The following is an 18,574-nucleotide window of genomic DNA, read 5'->3' on the forward strand; positions in this document are numbered from 1 at the left end:
AACAATTTAGTTCTAGGCAAATTAATTTAAAACTCATTGAACAAAAAATTAAAAAGTTGTGGTTTTCTCTTTGACCTACTCTTCTGCTTTTCCTCTGCTGGGACAGCTGAAAGCACTTCTGCCCATTCCTCTTAATTTCTTTTTATACATTTGGGGTAGGGTTTTTTACATTTACATTTGTTATGAAAGATCCTTGCATGTTCAACCTGGGATACCTGCAGCCCGGCTTTAATTGCACACTCAAGGCTGCATAGAAAATGTATGTCTAATTCGCTGTTGTTGTCCTGAGGATACAAGTGCGATGAGGAAGCACTAATATCAGTGCAGCATTGTGCTTGCCAGGTTTCCTGAAGCCTTTACAGCCGAGCACTGGAAACCCGAAAGGCTGTATTTCATATTTGGTTTTGTTTATTTACTGGAGGAAGGTGGGGGCTAAACTGCTGCGATGTCTCTATACATTTCAGTCAAGCCACAGACTTCGACATGTTAGGTGGCTCCAGAAGGGATTAATGGTGTTAGAGTACATGCAGTTCCCAAGGCTCCAGGAGGAATCAATCCCTTCTATGACTGGCAGAAAACCCTCTTCATAAATAGTCAGGCTGAGATACTGGTTGTGTTTCTAATGTTTCCTGCAGTGTTTCTGATCAGAAGCCGTCCAATCATTATTATTAACAGTTTTAAAAGAGCATTTCCAGTACCCCATTGCTCAGAGGCCACCCACCTTCCAGTTCTGCTCTTTGTCCTTCATCCTTCATCTGGGGATGGTGAGAGGTGTCCAGCCTTGCTCCTGACACAAGCAGACACAGCCGCTTAAAACACACAACATGATTTTTTTTATTTGTTTAATCAGTTTACATTCCACAACTGACAGTTTATTTATTTATTTTTAAATTTTCCATGAACAAGTTCTTTAGTTAGTTACCAGACAAGATTTTAATCAATGGAAATACAGTATTCTTTGCCAATCTGGATAAAACCAAAAGCAAACAAAATCAAAACAAAAGGAAAATTTTAATATGTAGCCAGTTTTTCGGCAGTTGTGATGCTTTCTGCAACTTTTGTCTTTCGAAGTTACAGGGGTTTGTTCTTTCCCCCTGTTAGTTCCCTGATCTCAATCCTGCCACTAAAATGATCCTTCAGGGCCATGGTCGAGCAAACACCAATGCATGTAGATGAACACCCATGGGTCTGCAGATTAGCACCTTGGATTAAAGGAACAAGAAGTTTGGGTTTGTTTCATGTTTAAACAACCTCTGTTCACCTCTCCTGCAACAGTTTACAGGAAGAAATGGAAAAGTACAATACATTGATAAGATGTCACATTACTTGTGAAATTAGCCACCACACTCACATCTTACCAGAACAGCCTAACATAATAGTCACTTATTGTTGATGTATCGTTAGCACCGATGGCCACAGGAGCCACTTTGCCTCTTGCAGCAGCACTGAAGTCTGAACCTCACAGGACATGCCAGTCTCAATTACTTCTGACAACTGGATGTTACTACCCAAATTCTTATTTTTTTTATTTATTATATGCATTAAACTCTGTGCAAATTGGCTAAAAAGTGGTCCAGTTGCTTGAGCGGCTGCATACACAGTTCAAATATCCTTGACAATGCCTGAAAAATTCCAGAAATTGAAACATTTTTGGATGTTCTAAATATGCTAGTTTAATATATTTCAATGTAATTCCCAACCTAGCAAAGCAATTAGGCATGTGCCTAGCTTTAAGCATGGCAATAACATCATTAGTGTGACATTCATGCTCGAAATTGGGCAAGTGCTTTGTGGGATCAAAGCTCTGTAGCAGTGCTCTGATGAAGTCAGGATCCTGAGTGTTCTAATCCTGGCTTTCACATTTAAACCATTGCAGATTTGGATAAACCAGCTACAGTCTGGATTTTAAGAAGTGCTGAAAACAGAAGACTCCACCTGCAGCTAGCAGAAGCTGCAAGGGGGCATCAAACCACTAAGCATCAGGTCTTTCCCCAGGCTTTTGGCTTCCCATCTCTACAACGGCTATAATACAAACCTGCCTGAGACAGGTCTGGTGTGACTTATACCTGTAAAATTTTCTGAAGAGAAAATATGCCAGATAAATGCAACGTATCAATGCATTTCTCTGATTATGCCTGAGTATTGTGGCATTCTAGGTCTTTTTTAATCCAGCTTTGATATGTGTGTACTGCACTTAGAGGAAACATAAACATCTGGCCAAGATGCATCTCATTGACAAATGTCTTGTACCAGTCATCTCATTTTACTTGGGAAAGTCCTAGAAAAGGGCTGACGTACTTCAATTCACAAGCATTTAAGTGAATTATTATCCTAAGCCTCTCAAAATGTCAATTAGAGACAGTGGTGACTGCGACTTTTGTCATCACCCAAAGGATGGTTAGGGGAGTTGTTTAATTTCTTCTGAGCAAAAAGATGCTTCTTAAGGAAAAAAGGACCAATGAAGGAGCCAAGGAAAGGGAACCTTCCAAAAACTTTTGGCCAGTGTGGCAGCTCATGACTAGGGTGAATATTACTTGTGGCAGAAGAAATCCTAAAGAGCAAATATCTGCCTGAGATACACCTGCTGTGTGGGGACAAGAGTCCAGCGAGTCTCATTTCTCACTGACCTTTGTGCAAAACGCTAGTACCTTCACACAGCCCGGCCATGTTTCGCCATAGGAGTTGAGTCAGCGAGGAGTCAGACCCACCCTCTGAACTGGCTGAGTGGTTCGCGAGCAGCATGGTGGAGCTGGCAAGGCAAGGTGATGCTTTAGCTCTCTGATGTGAGGTGGCCATGTGAGCTCCATCCCTCCTCGTGCCTACTGCCTCGGATCACCCCAGTGCCAGGCATTGCTGCTGTCCCACGGGAGGCTGTGCCTTCTCTCCCTGCTGCAGCGTCGCAGGAGTAGGTTATGGCTTTCATTAGCAGGTGAGACGGTTCTGATTTAAGAGAAAGTGGAAGATTATCCAAGAAGATAATCCAAGTGCAGCATGGGGCTGAGGGGCCAGGCAGGCCTCCCTTGGCAAGCTGCACCCTTGGCAAAGTCAGCCCGGCAGCGAGGAGAGTGTGCATGGCTGGACACGCAGCGCTGTTGTAAAGATACGGGAAAGAAAGATGAACTGGGACAGAATCACCCTTTAGAGCCTCCTCCCACACAATGTTGCACATTGACTTTATCACCTTTGAAAAGGAGGTTTCCTTTGACAGTAAAACTCTGAAAAGTCTGCAAAACCCTTATGGGGCACAGTGAGTTGACAACAAAACGAGCAACCTTTGAGAGTCCCGCATCCCAGAACCCTCCTCATCCCTCTCACAGAGAGGAAGGGCAGGAGGGCAATGACGAGAATTTAGGAACAGTCTGAAAAATCATGCAGAAAATGGTGCTGCATCCTTAAATTTGATTTATTCTCAAGCTCCTTATTTCCAGAATTCACCCTTAAAGCCTTTATTTCTTTTTCACAGACATCTCAAATAACAAAACAGTCACGTATGCAAGAGTTGGTATGGAATGGGATTTAGAGAAAAACGTCTTTACAGGAAGCATCTCTATATTCTCACACAGAGGGAGGAAAAGGAAGAGAGGGAGAGAGGGGCACATGTCTGATTCCTCAAAAAAGGGAAAGGGAGAACAGGAGAGGAATGTCAGGATGAAACGGGACAGCTTGGTCAAGGTGATGCCATGCTGAAAAATAACTTTTGATCCCTGCAACTCAGCTTTATCTTCCACATTCTCGCTAAAGTCTTTCCCTAAGTACTGGTACACAGTATTGAATTTGTACTTTACAGGTCCCTGCAGGCCAGCTAAACTCCCTCTTGTCATAACCTTAACAGTATTTTAAAAAATAAAGTCGTTCTGAGAGATGAGTGAAGATTATCAAGTTACTGACTTACATTTAGCCGTAGAAATAATTAGTAGTGACCACACCTTGGCACAACATTCAAAGTTCACTTAGCTCTGGAGTTTACAGAAATCAGTTTAATTCTCCCACTCCTCTGACTGTGTTTGTTTTATTCAGGTAAAATATAGGAATATGTAAGACCTCCTGAATTCTTATACTGGATTAAATCACTGGTCCTTCCAGACAGACTTGCTTTTAATATGTGATTCCAAATTTTGGCTCTGAGAGACTCTCACCATGAGATGGAGACGTACGTTCAGCCTTGTCAGAGCAGCTTTCTGAATAATGCAGTCACAGTTCATTCTCCTGTTGAGTCCTCAGGTTGTTTTTTTCTGAGGACAACTATAATCCCAACAATAAGGGATGAAACTGCAATCTCTTTAATCTCCATGTAAACAGTTTGTAAAGCAGTTATTAACATAGGGAAAAAAATATGAAACTACACAGAGTGTACCTTAGAGGAGAATTTGTTGATTATTTCTACCAGCTAGATGACTTTTTTCAGGCCAGTTTGGGGACAGAGCAAGAAAGTAACCTTCAAACAGCTCAGCCATTCAAACTTTTAGGATGTAAATTCACTCCTTGAACTGCTTTAGCAACGCCCAGGACTGGCAGAGAAAGTTGAAGAGTTCAGACCAAAGATCTCTGATCTCCAGCATTGAATGGAGCACCCAGTAGTCTATGCCTGGAGACTACCTCGAGGAACTCACCTTACCTGCATTTCCAAGGGCTGATGCAAGCCCTATCATTTGGAGTCATGTTGCAATTTGGCAGGGGAAGGCTGCCATGAACATCTCCTTTTGTTCCAACAGTCTTCCACAATTAACACCTCTGTTTTGCATGGTCAGCCAGGCCATGCAGTTGAAGCACAGGGCCATGGCTGATCTCCATATGGATGTTCTTCTGCACTAGGTCCCTGATTCATCTCACCACGGTTTAAGATCTTTTAAGATCTTGGGACCACACAAGATAGGTGAGTGGTCACTCTGCAGAGTGAGAGGGAACTTCTAAAGCCGACTTTGATGTCAGTTTTACTGGTTGACCATCTAGAAACTACTGTCTTTATTAACTACACAAGAAACCAAAGGAGATGAGCCCGTTAACATGAAGAGCTCCGTTAAGCGCCTAAGGTTAATGCGGATGAGTGCAGGTCAGAAAATCCAGGCCTTCACGTAGCTTGACTTCGTTCACAACGGTGCTCCTCACGAACGTACACCTAGTGCAGAAGAACAGCATCTGTACAAAGGGCCTCTAAATGAAGGGTAAGTGAGTCTGCTGATAGAGCTAATGCGGAACAGAAATTCTGCCGTGGCTTTTCCAGTCCATTTCTTTTCCTTAAAAAACCCTCAAGACCCAGTCCTATGATTGGATATATGTGTGTGGATGTGCATGCTGCTGACTTTAGTGTGGTACCCTTCCCCAGCTGGCACAATGGTGGAATGAGGATTTTCCTGGGAAATAGTACTTTTAACTTTGCTTTCATTTAAAACTGAGATACGTATGAAGATTGTGAAAAAGAAACAGTCCTTTGCCTGAAATTCTGTACATCAGCCTCAGGTTATTTCAGGCAATCATGAAGCTATGGACATTTTTCATAAATTTACAAATATATATACACATATATATACATATATACATGTATATGTGTGTCAGCCTATGGGCTAGATTTACCACTGCATTATTTCAGCCACACACATGTATAATGGCTGTTTTTTGCAAAAAGAGGTTGGTATAAAGTTGGAGACACTTAGTAGCGACTGTTCCTGTGTCTACGCACAAGATCCTTAAGTGGGCTGACATATAAGTACAGCCCCCTCACATAAGTCCCCTCACCACATATACACAATAAATAGGACCTAGTCTTACAGCTGTTAATGAAGCAATTTTCCCATTGATTCCAATGACCTGTAATCAAAGGGAATTTTACTTGAGAAAGAACTGGAAGTTCAAACCCATTTTAGATACATTTTACAGCTTTGAAAGTTCTAATGTCTGTCATATTAGGCCTCAAAATGCTTTAAAATAATTTAAGTTACTGCAGAAAAATAAAGTTACTGCAGAAAAAGATCTTCAAAAGTCCCCAAATATGCTTTTCTGTTTAAGTAGGGGAAATTTTGTCCTGCAAAAGATCAAACAACAAATACATGAATATAAACACTCTAAGTGATGGAAATTGCCGAGTAAAAATAGTAACAGTTTAAATTAGATGTCTGTGATTGTTGTTGGTGCCCAGGAGTTATAAATAATTCAGTACACCCTAACTGAATAGTCTAAGGCTGCACTTTTATTTTATTGTTCTGATTACTCAAGCCTTTTTCTTATGATCTATATTGTTAATGAATAACCCTTCATAAAAAAATACAGCCTTATGCTTTACAGTCAGATGAAAACTATTCTTGAGATAAAATGTCACAAGAGCTTAAGCAAATTAGGAGCGTATATTTTTAAAAAAATATATGTAGGCACCAAAGGCATTTAGTGTTTTACTTCTGTTCACTGTCTAAGGAGGAATTGGATGCTGAGGCTTTTTTTCTGTGGCTGGCCCCAGGAGATTGAACCGTATCTAATTCATCCTCCTTGGTGTCTACATCACTTTGAAACTGGGGCAAAACCCGCAGGTCACACAGCTTTTTGAAGACTTGGCTCTATCTCATCTACTGCTGAATTGCTCTTACTGTTTGGGTATTTCTGACCAGCTGGCAAAATAACAAGGCCACTGGAAGGAATTGCCTTTTACAGAGATATTCCTTTGCCTTGCTGCCACAGGTGGGGCTCGGAGCCACAGGGGTGTGAAGCTCCCTACTGTGCCGAGCAGCAATAACGATCTTCATGCTGCCACAGCCTGCACAAGCCCTCTGCAGAGAACAGAAATAAGACTCGAGTAGTGTCCTGCCATGGTGCTGCCTCTTGGCACAGCGGGATTTTTACACTAGGGGATCAAAAAGTTTTCTGGTTTGGAGGTGATGTGGTGCGATTTTTCTCTTGTGACTGAGGCCATCTGTGTTTGAGAAGCACCTTGCAACACCAGGCTGTGAGCATCAGTCTTGTGAATACCAAGGCTGTCCTTCTGATGGGACTTCAAATTTTTTTTCCCTTAGCCTTACACACTCCGAAAGCGACACCCGTATGTATCACAAATAAGTGGTTAGTACCACAGTCTATGGCACTAGAAGACAGTAAGGACTTGTGGACACAACTGTGTTTTTGGAGGTAGGATGGCAAGCTCGGGACTGCCTGGATCAGACGTAGTTCTATAGGAACCCTGTATTGAAGAGCACTGATGGCCAGCTCTGGAGAGTCTTGCTGCAGTGTTTCAGGATGTTTCTGCCCTGAGCTGTTCACTGCCTCCTCTTCTGCTGGAGGTACCTGCCCAAAGGCAAGATAGGCAGAAAGAAACACATATTTGTGTCTTAGCTGCTTCCTTTCCCTGCATCTCTGGGATCAGAACAACACTGGCAACTCTTTCCTAAATATTCTAATACATTTGATGGCAAATACCAGTTTGTCCCACTTGTATTATGCTTCCCCACGTCTCTTCATCAGATAGTTTCCATGCAGTCTGCACACACAACCTAACATGGATGCAGATGGCATCTGAATTGCATTGTAACTCCTGATTTAATAGAAAACAAACTATTATGCTTCATTTTGCTGTGTATTTTCTCTCTAGTACACATGTTTACAGGTTACTAGCACCCACATCACGTGGCATGTACCCGTGTGTTTGTCTGGGTGTGGAGGGGAGTGAGGGTGTCTGTGTGTATACGCCCTACACGAGAAAACTTTTGAAGTCGCTTTCAGCCACTGCTGGCGTGCTAATCAGTGAAGGAAAAATATAAAAACGCAATCCTATGAGGGACTGACAGTTTCTGCTGCTGATACTACAGGTGACATTGGATTGTCCTCACGTAATGCTACTAATGCCGTCAATTTTGACCTATAGCAACTGTTGTTTGGTTTCCTTTTTTCCAGTCCCCTGCCTTCCCTTGGAGATAACCTATCTAAGCCTCCATTATTTTCATTGCAAGTCTTCCCTGAGCAAGGAAGGACAATTGATCTGTGATTCTGGAGTGCTTTACTAGAGGTGACCAGCATTTCATTTCCCTCTTGTGGCCTATATATTGAGGCAGTCATCTAGGCTCTTTCTCCAAGTTAGATCTAAACACGTGCAAGGCAAACTGCAATTAAAATGACACCATTGTATCAAGCTCCAGTTCTCCCACAGATGTCAACAGGGAGTTGTCAGAGCCCCTGGCACCAACAGTAGGTCATTTGTTTTAAAAAGTTTGCAGTCTCTAACTATGGCTCTGAAAAAAGCTGTAGGATTGGGGTATTAGCGGGGCAGGCAGGCAGGAGACCTTAAATTGTGTGTGTGTGTGTAACATCTGATGGCTGTTTCTTACTAAAGCCAAAGATTAGATATTGTGAGTGTGTAAGCACACATTTCACTTTCAGTGTTAGTCACGACAGCACTAAAATGTTTTCTAAGGCACCTGATCCAAACCTCACTGAAGCCAAGGGGAAGCATTCTATGGACTTCGACAGACTACGGAACAGATGCATTATATTCCTGGCTGTACCTGCAAACAGTAAGTTTTGAGCTAAGCTCTGGTTTTATGATTTTTCAGCTTAGATTGGCAGAAGCAAGATCTTATGGATCCAGCCTGGAGTTTGCAGTCAAACTTTAGGCTTTTTTGAAACTCAGTTCCTGACCTTGGAATTTCATTCATCACTAATCTTTATGTGCTGTTTGTGCTTCATGCACACTTTTTGCTCCTTGTCTGTCAGTGGTGCCTGGCAATTGTTCAGAGCTGTCTCAGTTTTTCACCTTGAGTCTTCCCTCGCTGGCTGGCTGAGCACAGCAGTACGGGCCATAAAAGACTGAAAAACCTGGGGGCAAGGAAATGCAGTGTTGGTTTGTGTGAATGTGTCTGAGCACTCCTATAGCCCTTATAGGGCTATGTAGAGACACACAGAAGAAAGAGCCCGAATAATGTATGCCTTTATTTAAACTATACTTGGTAACATATTATTTCCTCTCCATTTCACTGCTGGCAGTTAGCTTGGCACTCAGGAATTAAGGACAGATTACAGTGATTTTTTTTTCTGAGCTCTGCTTATCAGTGGGGCTCCAGGGATGAGCCTGATTTGGAGGTGCTGCATGGTGGGTAAATGGACAACCATGGAGACACAGTCTTCCAGAATGCTTGGGAATCTGAGATACCCCCTGCATATCAATTCTTTCTTTCACCAACGCTGTTTTTATCCACTGTCCAATGAACTGCACAGCTAACATGCCATAGCTAAAAATGGTCCCAAATGACTTGCATCTACAGGAAAGCAGAATACCTGCTCTCATGATTCTCTCCTGGAAGGATGAGGATCCTCTGTTTAGAGGACTCTGAGAGCTGTGGGTTTTTGTTTTTTTTTTTCCTTTCATTTGTTACTGCAGCTAGAATAACGCTTTTAAAAGTAATGGACGTTTTTCAGAAGCAATATTTTAAAGAAATTGCTCTGGTCACTTGTGGTTTGTGATCCACTTGTGACTGTCCCTGGAGTGGAATGAAAGATATAAAAAAAAGTCCAACTAGTGCAGGGACTGTACTGTTTAGATTAGGGAAGATCAGTTCTGTGTTTGCAGAGAGGGAGAAGGGAGAGATGATATATACAGGTGGCCAGTATGAGTCAGGAATTTTAACAGGCAAACAGTTTTAGCTTGAAGAAGGTGTCCCACACAGTCCGTAAGATACAGAGCACATGGACTCCTGCCATGTAGCCCCCTCATGTATGCAGTGCCCCCGGCGGGGATGGACAGCAGAACCCCTTGTAGCTAACTTGCTGCGGTCACAGGACAACTTCACTGCACAACAAGCGAGAGTCACTACACACAAAACCTCAGCCTGAGCGAATTCATCCCGCACCCCTAGGACTGGCATTTCGTGACATCTGTGTTCACTGCAGTGAAGTTCTGGAGCATAGAGACGTGTTGTCCCAGCAGTGCAACATGACAGGCCATGTGCAGGAAAGAGCCTGCCAGCTACAAGATCCTGTGTTACCACCTCATGGAAAGGGAGACCAATCACCCACTGGTACATCAGGCTAGGCCAGCAGTGTCACTTTATCCACAAGGGGGGATAGGAAAAGAAGAGCGGGGGCTGGACTCTGCAGGAAGCTGAGCATCATCCAGGAAAACGCATTCTTAACTTTAAGCATGTGAATAAGTCTACCAAAGTTAAGGGGATTAGTCACATGCTCCAAGTAAAGCACATGCTTAGGCACTTTGCCAGAGCAGATCTGAGGGACAGCATCAAGCCCCTTAACGTTAAGATCACAGCTAGCAGATTTCTAATTAGCTGCTCCTCCAACTAGAAAAGACACACTAGTCAAAAAGCTTGAATCTCTGTTCAGAAAGATTATTTCAAAGCCTCCCCAAAATGCAGAAACTCAGAGTAGATGTGAGTGTTCTGGCTCAGGATAGACGGAGACGCTAATGATTGCAAATTTGAATCTGGATGTATTTTGAGTCAATCCTGCTCTAAAGAAGAGTCTGAGCCAACAGAAAAACAGAAAGCGTGGTGAGGCTATGCGCCCCATTCAAGGGTATCAAAGCACATAGGGCTCCTTCCAGTTCTCTGAGTAGCACGGAGGGAAATTCACAATATCTCAAGGGGGTTTTGACCTTACTTGAGGCAGAGATGAGAGAACTGGTGTTTGGAGAAATATTTGGGCATCCAGTTTGAGATTAAGGTTATATGATCATCTGCTGCTTCAGACACTTACTTCAATAGTTTTTAAGATGCTTCACAGCCACACAGACCTTACAGAGCCTATGCTATAGCAAGTAGAAAATCACAGAACTGGCCCAAAGATCCAGGGTTAACACTCTTCTGTTCTAAATAAAAATAATCATAACCCTCTTCCACTGTTGCCACACAGACAAACACACAGGCTCATATACAGCTTGTAAGCCAACATCATCCGAGAACACTTCATCAAGGCAGAACTATTTTCATGCCAGCTGCAGAAAGAAAACTTTGAGAGGCCATAAAACAGCAAAATTATTTCCATTTCTTTAAATCATATGGCTAGCCCTCTTTCAAAACTGTATCTGTAAAAGAATACACGCTGTAAACAGTCACGGACCATGCAAAGGTACATCATCACAGACGCTGTCATACTGCTTTCCATGGCACAGGGCCTGATGGTGGACTCCAGCTAGATACCTCCGCCCTTTAGTTTGCCTGGGTCACTCCAGGTACCTGTATTCACATGAAACAACTATCCTATCACACTCAGCAGAGGAAGAACAAAGTTTGCGTTCAAAGCTGTTTTAATCTAACAGTTATTTTCCTAAAGCATTATTATATTAATGAGAAGGTTTTTTCACAAATTTTGAAAAAAATCACAGATTTCTTTATAGGTCTCTTTCAGTTTTTAGTTACTGGTTTTCTGCTTTCAATTTTCATTTAGCTTTCCAAGAGCTGTTTTTATTTTTAATTTCCTTCTTCTGTCCAATGGTTCATCAGCCTCCTTACCTAGTAAGCACAGTCAAACGGTTTCAAAGCTTTCCAAAACAACTCTATTTGAAAATCTTTCCAGAAAAAAGAAATAAACCAATCTACTTAAAAAGGAAGCTTCAAAAGGCTTGTATTTTCAAGATGAATAAATAAATACTTTCTCTGGTCACATCTAATGGAGAATGAAATGATGAAACTTCAGCTGCCAAGGATGGCACTTCAGTGGCAACACACTGACTTGGCAGCTAGCATTGGCATGTTTGGGGAATTTGTAGACATGAGAAAGCAAAAGCCAGGTAGTCGAGAGAGAATGAAAGAAACCCAAATCTACCCTACTCCAAAATGCCCTCCATAAACTTCATTTCTTTGGGTACTATTAATAAAGCAACACTATCACACGAAGTGTAAGGGGAGGGGAAGCAGGGCTGGAAGGAAAATGGCTGTGCAATTGTATTACATAAGAGTTATTCGTTGGTTTGATTTTTTTAACTAAGCAAAATACTTTTTCTTGCCAGCTGTTTAAATGGCATGACCTGGAAATTAATGCCTTCATTTCTGTGTAGCAGGCACAGTCTCAACAGGTTGCCGCCTCCTGGAGAGATATTTTTAGATATAGAGGATGACTTCTTATTGACAAAGGAGGACTGATGGCATGCAGCTATCGTGTAAGAAAGGATTGCTGGTACTATCCCTGAATTAAGAGCATGTTGGGTTGGGTTGATTCTGGGGAGGCCTTTTTTCTCTGCCCTGTCTCCCTTTGCCTATATGTTTATTTGCCAGTGGTACCCTCGCCCCGGGATATGGCCGTTCAGCCATTGCCTCTTCAGACTTCCTTTGGTTACACCCTCGGTCCTTCCTCCCCACCTTCTGCTCAGCCACTGGTTCCCTGCAAGGACCCGCTGCCCTCACAGCCAAAACACTTCGCTTCCTCTACTGGCATTCACCCACCTCTGCAGACTTAGCTGTTCGTTTAGCTCTTCTGGGACCTATGACCTGAACAATGGGAAGAGCAGAGTGAGGGGAAAAAGGAGACGAAGAGAAGAGGAGCAGCAGGAAAAAGAGAAAGACCAAAAAAGAGAGAAAGTCACATTTGCAGATTCACAATTATATCATACAACACTTGAACTTATGGGAAATGGATCTCTGTTCTCTGCATCTGACCCTTTCGCTTCCATCTGTGCACAGTTCTCCCAGATGGAGAGTGGAGATGTCCAGTGAACCAGGGCAGTTTCCAAAGACTAGATGTGGGAAGGTCTTATTTGTCATACATGAACACAATGAGAGGCGTCTCTTACTTCTCCCTTACAAAAATTAGCTGCCCTTTCCTCCTCGGCAATGGCTTTTTCCCCGTTGTCTTAAACATCCAAAAAGGAAACTCGATGAAATCCCACTCCAGCAGATATCTGGGAAGAACAACTGTCAGGGCTCCCCCCACCTCCCTTTTCCTTGGTCAGTCTTCCCTTGGATCCGCCATCCCGAACTCTTAGATGCTCCATGAAAACAAAAAAACCATCCTGAAATCCACCAGAGGAGACATGCCGTCTCAGACCTGACAGCTTTCCTCACGCTTCTGTAGTTGCGGTGCCTCAGTCTTGGGCCACAAACACAGCATGGATGACTTAGTGGACAATCACATTGCAATGTTTTAAATTTTTTGTTTTCTTAAAAAAAAATAAATAAAAGAAGAGGGAAGAAAAATTTATACACACATGTATCACAGCATTTTCAAAAGGCCTTCTGCTGCATTTACGTTAGCAGTTCAGCCTCAGTTGTAAGCCTGGATGTAAGGCAGCTGGAAGATTAAAACCGCATTGTTGGAAAGTCCGCTGAGATGTCCTCATGGAGTTGGTTTTTTTGTTGTTGCTTTCTGTTTTTATTTTGTTAGATCTCTTTATTATTATTATTATTATTATTATCATTATTATTATTATATTTTCACTTGTTTGCTTCTCTCTAAAGTTTGGCAGGCAAAGAGAAAAAATGCTTTTCTGCTTTTCCCCACACGTTCTGTCCATTTTGTTTTCTATGTTTTAAGAAAAACAAAAACAAAAACAAAAAAAGCCCAAAACCAATGACTGGGCAGGCTTCTGTCATTTTGTTTTAAGAAAGAAGAAGAAAGTGGGTGGGTTTCTGGGAATGACCTTGAGGAGGTATGTTGTAGAGGTGGCTGAAATGCTTGATTTGCTCTTTCACTTGCTGTTTGCATTTTCCCTTCTGGCTGCAATGGACAGGCTTTTGTCCTCCCACCCACCCTCCATGTCCTGTACAGATTTCTGGTTCCAGATCCCCCACACGGACCCCCTGTTCCCCTTCCCAAATGGCAGTGGGCAGGTGCAACTATATGTTCATTCGACCTCTAAGGTATGATGCTGAAGTTAAGAGTCGGATGGAAGAGCCATGTGAGAGAAAAGCTTTCCCATCGCTGTGAGAAAGAACGAAGCAACACAGAGTCCGGTGGACATGTGAGTGCCGTGTTGGACTCAGCTTTACCTTGGCACTGGCATTAATTTGAGATTATATATATATAATTATATATACATATATATGCATGTATAGGTATACATATACATAGACATATATATATGCATGTGTGTGTGTGTGTGTGTGTATTTGTTTGCTATTTGTTTTAGCACACTGTCCCATTCTCAGGTCTAGATTTGGGGCAGTTGGTCCTGGGGACAGGTTGGACAGAAGGGGCCAGAGTGCAGAAGAAGCCAGAGATAAGAGTGAGGCCCAGGCCCCCCCACGCACAGAACATGGACCAGCCATAGCCATGGCTGATGTCGTCGGGAAGTCCGTACAGGTAGCGGGGGTAGCGGGAGAGCTCAAAGTTGATTCCAGCCACGCACGTGCACAGTGAAATGATGCAGAAGGTTCCTGGAGGAGAGCGGGAAGGGGAGAAGAAGGGAGGAAAAAAACAAAGAGAAGTTAGAAGAGTGATAGACATACCACTTTCCAAGTCGCCTGAGAAGAGCTGGTGCAAGCAGTAAGGAAATACCTAGGGGAAGATGTTTGTCTAGAAAGTGGCTTAGTCTAGCAGCTCCACAGGGAATGAACTGAGTGCCACCAGAGCCTTGAATATTGATCTGACGCTGAACAGAGCTGTATGGAGAAACATCCACAGGAACGGTCTTTTCATTACAAGCACTCTCTTGGGAACCAGAATGCTTCATGAAACCATTGATTTTTCTGGAATTTTGCTTTAGACAAATACAGAGTGAGTCATCATGTTTCAGTATTTTTTTTTGGGGGGGGGGGGGGGGAAGCTTGGTATTTTTGTTTAATTTCAATTTTTCAGTGATGGATTTTATAGAAGAAAATATTACAAAATACTTCACGTATTCTGGCTCTGTTGAATTATACATTTGAAATGTCCTGGCAGATTTTTTCAGATTTTTCTTATATCAAAATCTAAAAACTTTCTTTATATACCCCCCTTTTAAATACCACTGTCAAAATTTTGAAATCCCTCATAAAATTCAGATTCTATCCTCTGCACGTCTCCAGTCTCAGTCTAGGTGCCCTCTGCATTATTGGGGAAATCTTCAAAATATCCTGTTCTTGTTTTCCATCTCTGCAGCAATATTTCATTTCTTCCTGAGAACACTGCAAGGACAGGCTTTATAACTCTGTCAGGTGGTAAGTGTTGTGGAAAGACACATGTATCAGATGAGACTGAACCTTAGCCCACCCAGATGAGTCTAATTTTGATCTTTGGCCTCCAGCTTCATCAAAGCTAAACTCTGAGTTCCTGAAATGTCACAGTTGCCACCCACACACCAAATAATGGATAGCTACAGACACTACGCACCTGTCTCAAGAGATAACAACTAAAGTCAACCTAAAGTTATTAGTTTATTTTTCCTCTCTAATTCCTCTGTATGTGGGCCTCCCTGGATCTCCTGGAGAGCCCTGGGCACAGAAGGCAACCTACAGGACGTGCTGAAGTAACACGTGTGGTCAGTCCCATGTGTTGTCCTGCCGTTCATGCACAGGTCAGTAGCGTGCTGTGTGTGCCACCTGTGCAGCACATCCTGCATCTGTGCACTAGCAGCTGCTAGTGAGGAATCTCCTACTCTTCCTGGTCCCGTCCCTAAGAAAGCATAATCCTCCAAAGCACTTACAGCCAGCCTGGTTTTAGTGTCAAGCTCTGGTGCCCTTACCTCCTACTCCTTTCTGCCCCTGCTCCTGCTCTTCTCCTTCAACACTTTTCCAGTTGTTTCTCTGCTTCTTTGATCTTTTTAGTTGCAGTTGCATTGAAGAAATGGATTTTACACTCACCACTCCAAAGACACAGGTAAGATTATGCGGTGAATTCACCGGGAATTAGGCTCAGACACTGGGGGCATTTGTAGGAATGTATATATACACCACCATACCCACCTCCTTTACTTAGTAGGAACATCACACAGGTGTAGAATCTGCAGGCAAATCTCTATCAGGGACCTGCTGTGAGACCACCATCATGGCCCCCTCTCTGTTCCCTCTTCTGATCACTGCTTTGTCAGTTTGGACTGTCTTTACTCCAATGTCTTGTGGAGTCCTGCTCTTAGATAGTCTCTGTTGAAAAGGTCAGGGAATAAGCGAACTCTGGGTGCCTCCCCTAATGTTATATATAGCTGTCAGATGCCCCAAGTTATTCGTAAGTACTCGTATTATGGTAGTGCCGCAGGGAACCGGTGAGGACCAGCAAGCTGCTGCAGTAGGTACTTATGCCTATTTAAATAAAAAAAAAGCCTTCTTGCCTCTCACTAGCACCCAATTAGTCTATAATCAGTGCTCTGGACTTTTGCAAAAGCCTTGCGAGATCCCAGGTTCTGGAGCTGTCTTCAGAGATGCCCTATGCTACTTCAAAGCACAAAGCAGGATAAATGGGGAAGTCTCCCTCACAGAACCCTTTCCTCAAAAATCAGGCGGTTTGATTAGAAACCACAAACTCCTTTCCATGTTTCACTATATTACTTAGGTTATCCAGTAACATGAAGGTATCTGGCAAGAGTGCGGTTGTTCTCTTTGTGACACATCTACATGACTAGTACAGTGTGGGATCGGGGAAAAAAAGGATCCATCAGAGCCACTGTCCTCTGAACCACGTTCTGTGGCTCATTTCAAATGGCTGTGGATAGAAAATGACATGAAAGGCCTTTCTTTGCTAGCAAGAACATGATAATTTCAGTTCTTTTTGAAATACAAGATCGTTAAAAGAGGTGGGTGGGAAAATCTGTGTGGCCAGACTGAAGCTGCATTTTCTAAGTACAAAAGGGAAGGAAATAACTTTGGATTTCAAATACTCCCTGTGATTTCACACTTTGTCTTCGCTGTTTTGATCACAAGCTCTTCAATGCAGCAAGTGTTGCTTACTCTTTGTACTTGAACAGTGCCCAATACACTGGCACTCCACCTTGCCGGGGGTATTCTGCCCCATAAAAAACGAACGATAAAGAAGAACGAGTAACCACAACAGAGAATAAAACAAATCATGAGCATGAGACCTCTTTAAAAAAAGGATGTCCCCTTCCTGCCCCTTCGGTGGAGAATGTGCTAATCCCACGACGACAAATAATGACTGCCATGCACAACGTTAGCAGATGCATAGCACAGTCCTGAGTCAGTCACCCCCCTGTGCTTCTGCAAGATGTCTTGTATGGTACAGGTTTATCAGCCTTCCTTGTGCTATTCATTACAGACACAAAAAATGCCATTTTATACCACCTGGAGGAATCTTTATGGCCATTATATGAGTCCTATGTGTTGTCTGTATTCAGCCAAGCAAGAAGTTCCCACTTGCAGTTAATATGGTCTCTCACCAGGAGGGTTACTGAGTACAGTTACTACCTCATGACTGTTTGCTTTTCCTCATGAACTGGCAATATAACAAAAAGGATCATCCTTGCAAAGTGCACGATTGTTGGCTACCATAGCGAAAGAGTCATGGGTGGAAGGGATGCAGAGACTGAGCTTACACTTCAAAGTGTAGCCTCTGCTGGTCCAGGGAAGATGTGAGGCTGGGATGGCAGGGGGAGGAAGGCTATCACTCCTGCCTGCACTATGGACACAGTGCTTCAGAGCCAGCAGGACTAGCAAGTCAAGCATTCCCAACCCTGAGATTCCATTCCTCCCCAGAAAATAAACTGATGCCTTATTCACTTTCCTGGCAGGTTCTTGCCATCAGTGAGGTGCCCCCTACACAGGCACTAATGCCCCACATCCCCAGGCAGCTGCCACAATACAAACTTTAAAACACTTCCCTTAACTGGCCCAAGCAGATGAACAGACCTGAAGTCTGGTGGGTCCAGCCGTGGCACTGGCACACAGAATGTGAAGGACAGGTGGTAATAAGAGACCAACAGGAATGTGCTGGTATGCGAGCTAGATGGGGGAGATAAAGACCTCCTCCTTCAGCAGTTGGGGAGAGCAGAATGCGCAAAGTTCTTTGTGCTGGGATTTACACGTTGTCATCCTAAGTGAAACACTAATGAATGAGACAAGGCAACAGTGGTGGTTTTGACAAAGAAAATTCATGTGTCACTGCAAAATGCTTCCGTCAGGTGAGAGATTAAATTTCATGTAAAGCTGTGTCTGTGCCACAGAAAATGCTGTTTGACATGAAGTCAAACCTCTGTCCTGACTGCTTATCAGACAGCTGCCCTTCCTCTTAGGCTGGTTTTGACAGTGCCTGTCCTGCTAACAGGCTGATGATCAACAGTGGTTTGAGCACCTGAGCTATTAAATACCTCATGGCTATCTTGCGCTTTTCCATCTTATATATTACAGAAGAAGAATAATAAACATTACACTGAATGTCTGTTCCATTTAGACCGGAAGTTTGTTTAGGACGGAGATGAACTTATTTGCTATATATGTGAATGAGATCGGGGTACTGCCATCCCTGCTGCGGGGGCAGACACGGTCAGGAGAGGGATAGCTGGGACAGGTAATACTGTTGGTCAAAGCCCAATTCGGTGTGGCTGATGAGTCAGCGCCCTTTGCTGTAGCTGTTGGTAAGCATGATTATATCAAGCAGAGCCATGGGCCTCTGCTGCTAGAAATTTTTTTCTTTTTGGTAAACTCCCTTCTCTTTTCAATCAGCCCGGCTGTGTGAGGGGCTGCAATGCCTCCATTTACAGTTTTCAAGCCTCACCTCCACAGGAGAGCAG

General features: G+C 43.2%; 1 protein-coding gene across 1 annotated transcript in view; it reads right to left on the reverse strand.

Moving 5' to 3' along the window:
- Positions 1–810: 810 nt before the first annotated feature.
- Positions 811–18,574, reverse strand: part of TMEM178B (transmembrane protein 178B) — a 236,965-nt gene continuing 219,201 nt past the window's right edge. Inside the window, exon 4 of the mRNA XM_040596335.1 lies at positions 811–14,294. Coding sequence (XP_040452269.1) covers positions 14,044–14,294 — 251 coding nt within the window. The 3' untranslated portion in view covers positions 811–14,043. The remainder of the gene's footprint in view (positions 14,295–18,574) is intronic.

Source organism: Falco naumanni, chromosome 5 (assembly GCF_017639655.2).
Source record: "Falco naumanni isolate bFalNau1 chromosome 5, bFalNau1.pat, whole genome shotgun sequence".
Classification (NCBI taxonomy): domain Eukaryota; kingdom Metazoa; phylum Chordata; class Aves; order Falconiformes; family Falconidae; genus Falco; species Falco naumanni.